The sequence below is a fragment of the Melanerpes formicivorus genome, unplaced genomic scaffold (assembly GCF_026170545.1).
Source record: "Melanerpes formicivorus ecotype bairdi unplaced genomic scaffold, bMelFor1.0.p_v2 SCAF_6, whole genome shotgun sequence".
Classification (NCBI taxonomy): Eukaryota; Metazoa; Chordata; class Aves; order Piciformes; family Picidae; genus Melanerpes; species Melanerpes formicivorus.
Window position 1 is genome coordinate 12470343 of NW_027142358.1, and position 12622 is coordinate 12482964.

Sequence of the window (12622 nt, forward strand, 5' to 3'; positions counted from 1 at the left end):
CAGCTCATACACACTGTTCCACTGTTCTTAAGTAGATGGCTTTGGTTTCATGCAAAAAAAAAAAAAATCTCAGGAATGGCAGTGCAGTTGCACAAATGGCAAAATATAACCACTTCTGTTGTGAGTCTAACGAGCCATATTCTGCTCCTCTGTAAACTCTTTTCTTCATTCTGTAGGACAATGAAGTCTCAGAAACAACTAGAAGCCACAGCCCAGTAGCCCACCAAGCAGAGAGGCTGACTTTCCCAGAAAGGCCTCCCAGAGTACCTCCTCGAGGTGCAAGCAGGTAAAGCTAAAATGCAGCTCAAACATTAGCTTTCAGTGAATCAGTATGGAAGCCTTGGGCAGAAAGCATGGCAGGAATTGAACATGCCTTACAACAAAATCTACTAGACTATATAAATACATGCTATTAGAAATTGTAAGATGTTTTTCATCTGTAATACTTGGTAGAATTGGTTTCCTAATTGATAATTTCCCTACAACAACGCTGTTACTGCAGTGCACACATTGCTTGCCACACTGAGACTGACCGGGTGGAGTAGCATCTTGCCCCTGGAAGAGACTTAGTAACTCTTGGAACATATGAAGTGCAGTGCAGAGGGAATTCCCTTCCAGCATTCCCTTGGACTTTTCAGAAATTTGAGATCTCTCCAAAGCATACTTGTTTACATGATTGATTGGTCTCAAAGGATGAACCACACTGGTTGTCTACAAGATACTGGAGGTTTTGCTTGATTCGATCAGACTACTACAAACATTAGTAACTTGTAAACATTCCTCTAGTCAAACCAGTGTCAGTCTATGAAGTCCAGACCCCAGAGACTTACATAAGTACAGATGGTAATTAAATTCTCCAGCTGTTAAGATAGTAATTACTAATGTGTGGATGCAGTAAGTTCTGTGTGTTGACTTGACTCTGGTGAGAATTTATCTGTAATTAGTTTGGAAAAAAGAAAATTGAATATTTTGATCTCTTCCTATTGCTTTTCATCTAATTTTCAGGAGAAAGATACAATACTATCTAAGTTTTACTCCAACCAAATGTTATAGAGTCTCTTTCCTGTAACAGTAGAATTACTAGAGCTGAAGAATGAAAGAAATAACTTGGAAAGGAGCAGGGCCCTTGTGCCTCAGCTTCTGCTCTGTTGCTGAAGCACTGATAGCCTGTTTTTCTTCTTTTATGACTACTGCTTTTACAGTATTCTTAGATATGATGTTACTGCATGCAACATGTTGTTTCAGAACCCCATTCTTTATTATGTTTTTTAATGCATTTGTATTCTCTGCCTTTTTATAGGCCTGTGAGCTGTGAAGGCTTTTATCCTCCACCTGTGCCCCCAAGAGGTCGCTGAATCTATTAACATCTGTGGAATATGAGATTTTTCTCTTTGTATGTGTGTTTGTACAGATATTTTTGGATTGTCTTAAATTATTTATAACTGGGAGCCAAACATTTTCTTCCCTTTCCTCCACCCTAAAGCTCTGGTGATTCCCCCCCTCCATGATTTTCACTGAGACGTCTTGGCTTTCTATAACTTTTTTCCTTGGAAGAATTTTAGTGCTTTGAGACTTCAAGAAAAAGTATCATGGCTGAGAAAAATAATGCTGATCTGTGTCTTGATGGCCCTGCACCAGTGTGAAGTTTCCCTTTGACCAGGAAAGAACATGTAATAATTTAGAGACTAAATCCTGATAAGCATTGTTACTAAAACCCTTGATGCAGCCTGCAAGGGCTTGACTGGAAAACATACTTGGAAAAGTAATGAAATTAATCTGTTTTGAAGACTTTGTTTGAAGAATATCTGTTACAGCAGGAGCAAGTGAATGTGCGGTGTAACATTTTTGGTACAGATATACTGACCTTTCCAAAGCTGTAAAATCTCCCTCCAGGAGTCATTAAACTATAGGAGAGTATGAAGTTGTCATTATTCAAAAATGTATTTTGCATACTGCCTTGAAAACACAGTTCCCTTTCTCCCTGAAGAGGACTGATTTTAACAAGGTGGTGTGTGTGCTGCGTGTACCATGAAAACTCCTAAGGCGTCTGGTAAGGGACTTCCTGTATCATGAAACAACTGCACTTATTGAATAGCTATGTTGTTACTTGAAATCACATGACTGACTTCTCAAATTAGAGGGAAGAAGTGGCAGCAGTGCTGTGTTCTGTATTTCTTATGTGTGTTTATTGTAGAAGCAGTATAAAGGCATTTCACTTCATGGTCTGGAAGAGCAGAGTGAGTCTCCAGTTACGAATGCACGCACCTCACAAATGCCAGCAGTATAGTTAGCCTGCTGCAGTGGAAACAGGCAGCCTGTTGGATTCTGCTTGCTGCTTTTCCAGTGATGTGAATCTGCCACAGCTGCATCTGGCTTCATTTGTGCTTGAGGGCTTACAAACTTAAGGAGTATTTTTTTGGGTATTTTTTTGATTGTTCTCCCCCCCCACCCTCCCCAAACTTCTGTACTTATCCTGGCCCTTGTGGGGCAAGTTTAGGGCTCTGGCTGCCCATGCAGATGGGAATCTGCAAAATAACATTCACGGTAGAGAATTGAGCGTCATTACCTACACTGGTTGGTGATTACCTACTTTGGTTGTCTCACCTATTTATTAGAATCATAGAATCAATAAGGTTGGAAAAGACCTCAGAGATCATCAAGTCCAACCTGTCACCCAACACATCCTGACAACTAAACCATGGCTCCAAGGGCCACAGCCAAGCCTTTTCTGAACACCAGGAAGACCAAGGACAGGTCACCTGTGAACTCGCAGCACAGGCAAGGTGCAGAAAGTCACCTGCCCTGCCCACCCCAGGCAGCAGCTTTGGAAGGAGCAGCCCAAAATGAAGCCACAACTGTCCTGAGCTTCAGCTTGACCCAAACCCTTCTCTCATCTTCTCCTTGGCCAAAACCCTCCTGAGCTCCTCCCTGGCCCAAGGCCTCCTCAGCCATCCTCACTGAAGTTGTGTTCTGAAGAAATCTGGGGCCACTGATGAAGATGACACCTCCAAGTGAGACAGAGAGAGGCCACAGCAGGCACTCGAGCACAGCTAGAGCCTCACTTGAGCTTACTTGGTTTTCAAGCCATTCCCCCTCATCCAGCCTTGAGAGAGACATAGATACATCTGTATTAGGTGGTCCCTCAGGTACATGTTGGACATACAAGGCTTCTATCCAGTCATGTGAACTCCCTGTGATCTATAAGAAAGCAGAGGGTAGAGCTGTAGCTCCTTTTTCTTGCAAGGTGGCAAAGCCAATGTGCAGATTTGCAGTAATGACAGACAGTGACTGTGACTCACACAGCAGTAAATGAAGGTGGAAAACCTCCTGCTGCTCTTAGGGTTATAGGCATAAGCTAAACATTATCCATGTTAAGCTTGCAGGGTCTGACTCCAAATGCAGTTCATACAAGCCTCTCATGATGGTAGAGGCATGCAGGTGGTGTGCTACAGGCCTGTAGCTACAGAGGTGATTTGGTTTTATTTTCCTTTAATAAATTACGTCAGTGTCTTCTCCAGTAACTCTGACAACACATCCTCTCACTGAAAGTTTGCTCTTTGTTCAACAGTAGCCAGGGGACTTGGGAGCTGCCTTCCTCTGCTGCCCTGGGAACAGAGCAAAGATCCCAGCACTATTCTGTCAAATTGAAAGCAGGGAATGAGGTTTTGGTGCTGTAATGAGGAAAATGGTGGCATGGATAAGTGAAGCAAGCAGGGATTAAAGAAATAAAGTAAAAGGAAATTCAGCAGCTTGATTGCCATCAGCTGTTGCATGTTTTGGTTTGCTCACCACTTCCTGGTTTTGCTCAGAAGTTCTTCATCTCCTTAGTGCTGGCTGCTGCTGTGCTCTAAAGCTTGGAACTGTGATGGGATAAGAAAAATTTATTTGCTTCCACATCTGGAAGGCACAACATAAGATAGAAGTGTAGGATGTGGGGAAAACTCTAGCCAGGCAGGAAGGGAAGAGCAACATATGAAAGCATCACACAGAAGATTTCCTTTCAAAGCTGTTGGAGTGAAGCAGCCCAGGGACCTATCTTCCCCAACTAATTTTTAATTCTAAACTCCCTACATGCAATAACCAAATGTCTTCTGAAGGAGGGGTATATCTGAACTCTTACCTGAGCATTTTCCTTTCTTACAATCCTAATAACATGTCTCTGAAATGGATTTTTTGTTGCTGGTACTGTACTGAGATGGTTTATATCTGTATTGCTGAAGTACCCTTTCAGTCTCTCTCCTGTTTGCAGCTCAGATACTTCCTTAGTCTGACTTGAACTATCATACAAAACCAAATGCTAATGTGGTGCTCTGGTTTGGAGGAGAGGTGAATTGGGACAGGTGAGGCTGAGAAATATTATAAATACTGTTTGGGCCCACTCTCCACTGCATAAGGAGGGGAAATTGAAGACACAGCTGTAGTTTCAGACATTCCCATCTTGTTTTCTCTTTGTAATTAGATCCTGGCTTAGTTAGGATCACACTGAGCAGCAGTCATAGCAAAACTATCACCTTGTCCAGGCTAAAAGGAGCAGCACTATAAGGGCTTCACTGTTAAATGCAGATAAACAACTGTGATGCGTGCATGACTTTCAAGTCTGCTGTAGGCCAGCAGAGCCACCTTCTTACATGGCAAAACGTGTGGTTTGGTTTCAGCTAGTTGCTTTACCCCTCTTACTGGTCAATGTGCAGAGTCTTTGTAGCTGTGGACTCCATTTGTGTTGGTGAATGCATGTGATAGGTATTGCTTCCACCCAAGGTGAAAAGTGCACTAAAAATCAAGCTCTGAAAAGACCGGAGCACAAAACTGTATGCAACCAGATTGTTGGTTACTCAAGAATATGCTGGGTGGCATGGATGAAGGGGAGAAATGGGAATAAAGTGTGCTTCCATCAAACATTAGAGCTCAAGGACTGAACAGATAGTAAAACCGCTGGTAAAAAGTAAATGGCCTGGCCACCTGTACAGGCGTCAACCAATCCACCAAGCTGAGGTGGCAGCTGGCTGGCCTGGGCAAAGTATTTGCTCTTTATACAGCATGCCTCAAAAAGCATGCTGCAGCAGATGGCTTTGGTTGGCCCTGTTTTGATTGAGACTTAAGTACTGAATAAACTGAAGATGCTGAAGCTTCCTCTCTCTCTTTCCCCCACGGGCAAGCTACTCTGTTTTGGACAGAGATGCAATGACTAGAAAGAAACATATGGTGCTAACAAAGCTGTCCAGTTTTGTTTTGTGTTGGTTCTTGTTTTGGTTGTGTTGTGTTGTTGTGTTTTTTTTAATATCAACAGAAGGGTTTAATAGGTTTTGATAAGTATCTTTCTACAGGGACCTTGTTTCTACTGAAATAGTACATTTGCAATCCCTAGCTGATCTGGAGAAGGCTTCATATAAATGCACCTTATTAAATTATGTTCAAGGAAAGTAGAGTGAATGTGTAAGACCACAAGGGGAAAAGCTTTTATTGTAGGTATGGTGGTCTGTGGTAAATGGGGAATTCTGATTTTGCATTGTTCCTAAAAGGTATGGATGGCAGGTAACAGCATGGAGCAGCTCCTGCATTCAGATTCTTTCAGTACTTGTTCAGTTTAAAAGCAACCTTTTTGGCATGGGGTGGGGGGTGGTGTTTGGTTTGGTTTTTTTTTTTTTTACTTTAGAATTTCAGCTTGAGGTTGTTCCAAGTTCATCTGCTGGTTCCCAGGCCCGCTCTTGGCCACTACTGACAGCACAGTGACCAGCTGCTAGGCCTGCCCCTTTGCCAGGCCTTTTGCACTTCATGGGTTTCTTGTACAAGTGGTGTAGAAAACAGGACCCCTTATTGCTGAGGGTACCTGCGTGCAGCCCTGTGTGGCGCTGTTCTCAAGTTTAGATTAAGAGATCATGGTGATTTTATGCATTATAAAATGCATCCACCGGTGAAAAAGTAACTTCAGCACGCTCACGCGGAAGGTCACAGCGCCTCAACCACTCTCTCTTTGTTTCCACCGTTCCCGTCCCGCCCGCAGGCTCCGATCTACTTTCTCTGCCGTGGACGTGCTGGGGGCGAGCCAGCTCCACCCCTGCCGTGACTGTGAGACGCTCCCGCGGGACCCTGTGGCGCTTGGCTTGGCTCTCGGCGGCCGCCGTAGACGCCGCGCGGCCGGCGTGCGGCCGGATGACGTGGCCGGGCGGAGCGGAAGTGGCGTCGCAGGTCGGCGTTGGCGGCGGGGCGCGGGCCGGCTCCGCGGCGGGGCCTGCTGCGTGCGCGGGGATGCGGAGGCCCGAGATGGCGGTGCCCGGGCTGCAGCTCTGTGCGGCCGCCGCGCTCTTCCTCTTCCTATGCCTGCCGCTGCGCGCCCGCGCCGACGAGCACGAACACACGGTGAGGCGGGTTCCGGCCTCCCCCGAGTGCGATCGGGCCGCGACCCCGGACTCTCCCATCCACGGGCCCTGCTGTCCCCGAGGGGCGGCGTCGTCCACAGCGGCCCGGAGAGATGGTGCGGGCGGGGCGGAGCGGGGAGCGAGGAGCCGCGGCCAAGGTGGGAGCGGGCGCGGCAGGCAGCGGCCCCTGGGCGGCAAGCGGGCGGCTCTCTCCCCGCAGAGCTTCCTTTTCGACTTCTTCGCTGCTTGGGTTGTTTTGACCACGCAGGCCAAATATACGGGGGTCGGGTCCTGTTCTCTCTACTTTGGTATGAGCCGCGCACTCGGTGCTCGAGGAAGGGTTACTGGAGTTTTCGGATCCGGTTTAGGCATCCTTGTGTTAGCAGCGTGGCAGCCGTGCGGCCGGGTGCGGTGCTTTCCACCTTTTCCTGGAGCAGATAACAGCCGTGGCATGGGTGCGTGCTTTGTTTAGAGAGGGTTGCCTCGCTGTTTGACTTGCACTCAGCGGGAACAGTCGTTTCTTCCGGGAGGATGTTTGCATTTGCTTCAGAACAGAAGTGTAATTCGGAACCTGGTTCTGCACTGCCTGCGCAGTGACAGCCTTACGGGCACACGCTGCAGTGTGACAGCTCTCTTGGGAGAGGGAGGTACAGCTGGGTCTAGGCTGAGGCATAAGAACAGGGCAAGAGGCTCTCGGCTTGGGATCCTTAATTGCTGACTTGAGTGCTCACTTGTTATGGGGATACTTATTCTAAAGTGCAGTATCACTTGGAAAGAATCACTGGGAAGTAAGTAGCATTGCTTCATCAGTTTCTAATTTTGTATTGGAGTGTTTTCTGTGGCTTTTGGTATGCCGTGAGCTGAGACTGGAATGAGTCTTTACCGTCCTTGTATCTTCACAAGTGGGGTGGATTAGCATGGCTGTGATTAAGCGGTGTCCATCTGTCAGAACCTCTGTACTCTTGAGGAGCCTGGCTGGTGAACACTTGCTCAGTTTCTTAACTTTCTCTAGGTGTGATACGGTAAGCTTAATAAGTGTTTTTAGTGAATCAGAGAAAGTATTGGTAGGTTTTGTATAAGCAGTAGGTAATTGGTTGCATAATTCCATATATTTATGGAAACCATTTGAGAGTTTTTAAAAGCTAATGGGATTTACCAGTGCTTCAGTTAAGGAGAGAAAAGTTAAACTGTTACTGAGTACTTTTGAGGAGCAGACACTCTTTGAACTATTTAGGGGCCAGTTTTGTTGCTAAACCTGTGTTTTAGGGTTGGATTTCTGCTGGGGTGAGATGGTTTTCCGCATAGCTCTGTTTGTTTTAAAGGCTATTTGTCTGGAGGGATTCTTAATTATTAATATTGATAGTCTTGTGGGGGGGGTAAGGGATTTTATAAAGCTGTCATTGTTTGGGTTGTTTTTTTTTTTTTGCACTTTCCCTTTTAAAGTGAATTCTGATGGAGTTTGGGTCTTCTGAATGATTACCTAAATAAATACCAATGGAAATCACATATACCTTTTGAAGACTTGTCTGTCTTTTTTTTTTTTCCATCTCAATTACTCAACTCTTAAAAATTATAACTCGGTCTCTTAGTTTAGTATTCCTGGTCACATGGTGTCCACTTTAGTAACATCATGCAATAGGTTAGAAATAGTTGATGCAGAAAGACTGTTAGCTTTTTTGGAAGGCTATCTCCTTGTTTAGGCAATTTACTACTTTAATATTGTTCAGGAGATTGGAGTGCAAACATTAATAGCATGAATGAAACATGAACAGGGTTTTGTAGTAGTATACTGATTCTGAGATTGAGAACCTGAGGGAAGTGTTCCTTAAGTACTGTACTTTAGTGAATTTCTGGTTTGAATATGATTATAGTTGGCAGATTCACCTTTTTTTTAATAGTATACCAAAGTGCTGTATTACATTTTGGAGGTTCTGCTTGGATTTGTGGAAGTGGAGAGGAAATACTACTGTACTGAGGCAGAACTTGGTAGCTTGAAAATGTAAATTTTCTGTAGCGTTAAGACTTGAGTCCTATTGGTAGGAATGCACACCATTATGCACTGCCATTTCCTTGTTAGCGTGTCAGTGTGCAGCTTCTTGTGGCCAGGCACTTGGTCCTGTTCTATCTTGCCACAGTTTACTTTTCACTGCCAGTGTACAGGGCAGTATCTGTACACTGAATGTTTAGAAGAACTGACTGAAGCGTTGAATACTCTCTGTTAGCAGAATAATTTTTTTAAACTTCCTTCCTGCTCCTATAATACATAATAGTATTTAATATTTATAAAATAATACATGTGTTATAATGTGTGTTTTTGTATTCATACAACATGACTGTTAATGCTTTATGTGTGTCTGCCCTTTATTTTATAACTATTGGACTGCAAAAGCAAACGTTACAAAAGATAATTATGAGAGGATTCCACTTGAAGCTCTAGGACTATAAGTACTGATGTTTCTGGAGATACTAGGTATGGGTAGCTTCAGTGGATCAGAGGAGAAACCCTTTATCTTAAATTTGAATTAGTCTTTAATAGTGGTGTCTGCTTTTCTTTAGGGGAAGAATAGTATACATACAATTATAAGATGAAGATTTGGGTATTTAAAATCAATAGTAAGTGAAGAGAAATTGGGGTTTGACACAGCATTTAAAATACCCATCATCAAAAGACAGTGCAGCAGTGGATCTTCAGGCCACAAGAGAACAGTTTGTCAGAAATGTAACTGAAAACTTTTCTGTTGATTGTTTAACTTACTTCCATGCTTCAGAGTGTGTTGGGTACCTGCTTTTTGCCTGTGTGCTGATAGTTTTTGTTGCAGGGGAATTGTGTGGGGAATAGATAGCATTTAAATTTTAATTTTGCTTCAATTTAATTATCAGTGCTCCATAAGCATGGAAATACATGACAAACATTGAAAAATAAAGAGAACTCAGCCTCTACTGCGTAGCAGCATTCCCAGTTTTACAGTGTTTGAAGTATTTTTGTTTGACTTTTAGCCTGATGTAGTATGTTAATGCCGTGAGCCTGTAAAGCTTCTTTGACATTAAGGCATAAAATTATTGAATTTGTATACCATCTGTAAGTTTTCTGTTAGAGAAACACTGTAGAAAAACATTTCAGTGCATCTAAAATATGTCTTTGAATACAAAGGTGTGTGCAGATAAGCAGCCTGGTTCCTTTTTGGAGTTACTGTGTCTCATTTTGAAGAGGTGAAATAAATGTCTCGGAAGCAGGACGTGGTGTGCCTGAGCAACCTTGTGCATCTAGGAGGTGTAAACATATGAGGACTGCTTGTACAGTAGTTGAAGCTGAGCTGCCAGTAAGTCCTATCCACATTTTGGTGAGGCATACAATTGAGAGAGAAATGAAGAGCTGTTACTAGAAATAACCTGCTTAATCCAAGGGAGTGCGTAGGGTTGAGACCCACCATTTAATAGACTGGGGATGTGAACTGCAAACGTTATCATAGTGCTTGATAGGTAGAACTAGAGGGATAACTAAGGACTAGTAGCCTGGCATATTACTCGCAGCTTGAGTTTTACTTGTCTCCTCTTCTATTTCCTGTCCTGTTTCTGCAACTGTGCTGTGCCAATGACAGATAATGTTGGTCCTTTTGCTCTGAAAGATGTGCTGTGTTCAAGGGAGTGCATTGTGGAAAGCCTCACTCCAAACTTCACCTTGAGAAAAGGAGTGCAATTGCATACTTTCTGAAATAAACTGCCTTGATTTGAATTTAGTTTGCTGAATCATCCCATAATATTTGGTAGTTGTAAACCCTGCTGTGGCTCCATAGTATTTTGCAACAGGTTTTCATGGTTTAAAAAAGAATATCAACAATTTGCTCATCTCGTGTCCTTTTCTGTAGTCTTTGATATCCTCTTGTAATCTACCCTTAATTGTTCTGTAGAATAAATAGTTTATTTCTAGGGCTACTATGCTAATTTCTATGGTTGTGCAAAAAAACCCAGTAAGTTGCTTTCCACATCACAGTGCCCTGTGGGCAAGAGGAAAGAAAGATGCATGTGCTGTGCAGAAGATAGTCTTAATATTGCTGTGCTTGAGTAATTGTTAAACCATTCAGATGTGTGGTAGCTGTCTTTCTATTAAGCCTCAAAGTGGTGTATGCTCCCAAGTTTTCAGTAGTTGTGTTATCACAGAAGTCAGTGCTTGACCTGGTCAAACTGCACAAGTTTGATGTCAGTTTAATATTTTGCATAGAATCATAGAATGCACTGGGTTCAAAGGGACTTCCAGATGTCATCTAGTCCAACCTCCCTGCAGTAAGCAGGAACATCCCCCACTGGTTACCAGTGCAGATGGGTTTAGCAGGATTTTATCTTGCACATACACAACATCTCTAGCCCGGTGCTCTGAACAGGCAGTGTGACCATGTCACGCTGCTATGGAAGATGTCCCCAGCTGTCGTAAGGATCGTAGCTGATAGGTGGTTGCACTTGGGGTGTACGGGTGTACGTCTGTAACCTTCATTACCTGGGTGGCAATTATGGAAGAAAAAGTTTCTAAAGGTTTATCTCCCATCAATCAGTTTGTGCCAGCAGGTGGTAGGTAACTTGTGCTGATGCTGAGCCCTGTTCAGGCTTCCCCTGTGGTTTTTCACAGTTAAAATAAATCTCCATGTAGTTACTGACATTACTGAGCTGATATAAAGCTTAATGCAGAATAAGATGCAAAGCCAGATTTGCTATGCTTACAGAATAAGAACTACATTTTTAATAAGTTACATTAAATAAAAGGTACTTAAAGTTGTTTTGTAGTCTTTTCTCATATTTGGAAACTGTGAACTCTCAATTCTGGCCCCATTACCAAGTTGTTGAGTGCTTAATTCTGTGAATGTATTGTCCCTGTGCCTGTATTGTCCCTTCTTATTAACCAAAACCAGAAGAGCTTGCTGAGATATACCAGGGTAGAGGTTCCAGCATCTTATTGTTGACCTTTTGTTCCCTTGCCAGTTAATATGTTCTTAATAGGATACTGGTGTTGATAATCTGGCATGTGAAAAGCTGCCATTCCACCATCTAGTTCTGTGCAAACAAATCAGGAAAGGGAAAGAACAAAAAATAATTTCTGAAATAGCAATACTTTAGTACAGCAAAATAAATCCTTCATGTTAGGAATATGTTTGTCATTTGTTTTCATAAGGGATGAAGACAAAATTGCATTGAGGCTGAAGTGTAACTAACTCTAGGTCAGATTTATGCTATTCAAATTACCTGGAGTCTGCTCTGCACATCATTAATTTTACTTCAAACTGTTTTACCATTTGACATGTTACTTCATTACTACTTGTCCCTGTTGCAAGCCTTAGTAGTTTAGATACAGCTGTAATGGGAATATGTTTGTTTCTTTTAGATTCTAAAAGTCCTGTACAATTGATAGGGAAAATAGTGACTCAGGACCATTACCATATGTGGAATGAGAGCAAGAATTTTTTGTTTAGATCTCTTATGATAGCAGCTACTCTTGGTGAATGTAACATATTGGATGTGTAACATGAATATTCTTGCACATTGTTGCCAACTCCCTCTTTTGTTTGTTCTGTACTTCGTATTGTTAGGTAGGTCATGATGGTTTTATGTTTTCTGGGATCTGGCAGAATCTCAATGAGTTAAAGTAATTTGCTTACTGGTTATGTACCAGAAGATGAGGAAACTATGACAGACAAGTTTTATATTGCTTTCTAACAATTTTTGAAAGAGACCGTTGGACTTTTCACATACTGTCTTGTTCTGTGTTGGTTTTGACTGTGAGTTCCTGCTGACTTGCCCACTAAGGTTAACAGAAGTTGACATGATTTTGATTTGCTTGGTTGCATTCAGACCTCAGGGGGCACAGCTGAAGAGTTGCTTATCGGAACAGTAAGAATAAGACTTCAGGATCTTCTGTTTTGTCACATTGTCTAAGGCTGCTCGATTCCTGAAGAAATGAGAATAGTTTCTTCAATGTGCTTTTTCTGCCAAGAATGAAAGGTGGTGCTATGGAGCTGAAATGTTCTTATTTTCTGTGGCTCCAGGTTCTTTGCAGGAGCCTCCATATATGCTGAGAAAAGACAGAAGAGGCCATGATAGTACTTGAAATTACTGCAAGACCTAGCGTGCTTACCAAAATGAGTCTGGTATTTGATCCATCATGCCTGAGTGTTGCTTCCCCCTTGGAACTAGAATTTTCTTTAGCAACTTTGTTGTTTCTTTTGTAGAGTGACCTTTTTGCTGCAAAGTATGTTGCATGTTAGTTTTCTCTGAACAGA

At 42.8% G+C, this 12622-nt stretch overlaps 2 protein-coding genes across 2 annotated transcripts in view; both read left to right on the top strand.

Moving 5' to 3' along the window:
* Positions 1 to 1917, top strand: part of PIK3AP1 (phosphoinositide-3-kinase adaptor protein 1) — a 37170-nt gene extending 35253 nt beyond the window's left edge. Inside the window, exons 16-17 of the mRNA XM_068139754.1 lie at positions 177 to 286; positions 1301 to 1917. Of these exons, the coding sequence (XP_067995855.1) occupies positions 177 to 286; positions 1301 to 1355 (165 nt within the window). The 3' untranslated portion in view covers positions 1356 to 1917. The remainder of the gene's footprint in view (positions 1 to 176; positions 287 to 1300) is intronic.
* Positions 1918 to 6150: 4233 nt separating this feature from the next.
* TM9SF3 (transmembrane 9 superfamily member 3) overlaps positions 6151 to 12622 on the top strand; it is a 41103-nt gene continuing 34631 nt past the window's right edge. Inside the window, exon 1 of the mRNA XM_068139755.1 lies at positions 6151 to 6357. Coding sequence (XP_067995856.1) covers positions 6151 to 6357 — 207 coding nt within the window. The remainder of the gene's footprint in view (positions 6358 to 12622) is intronic.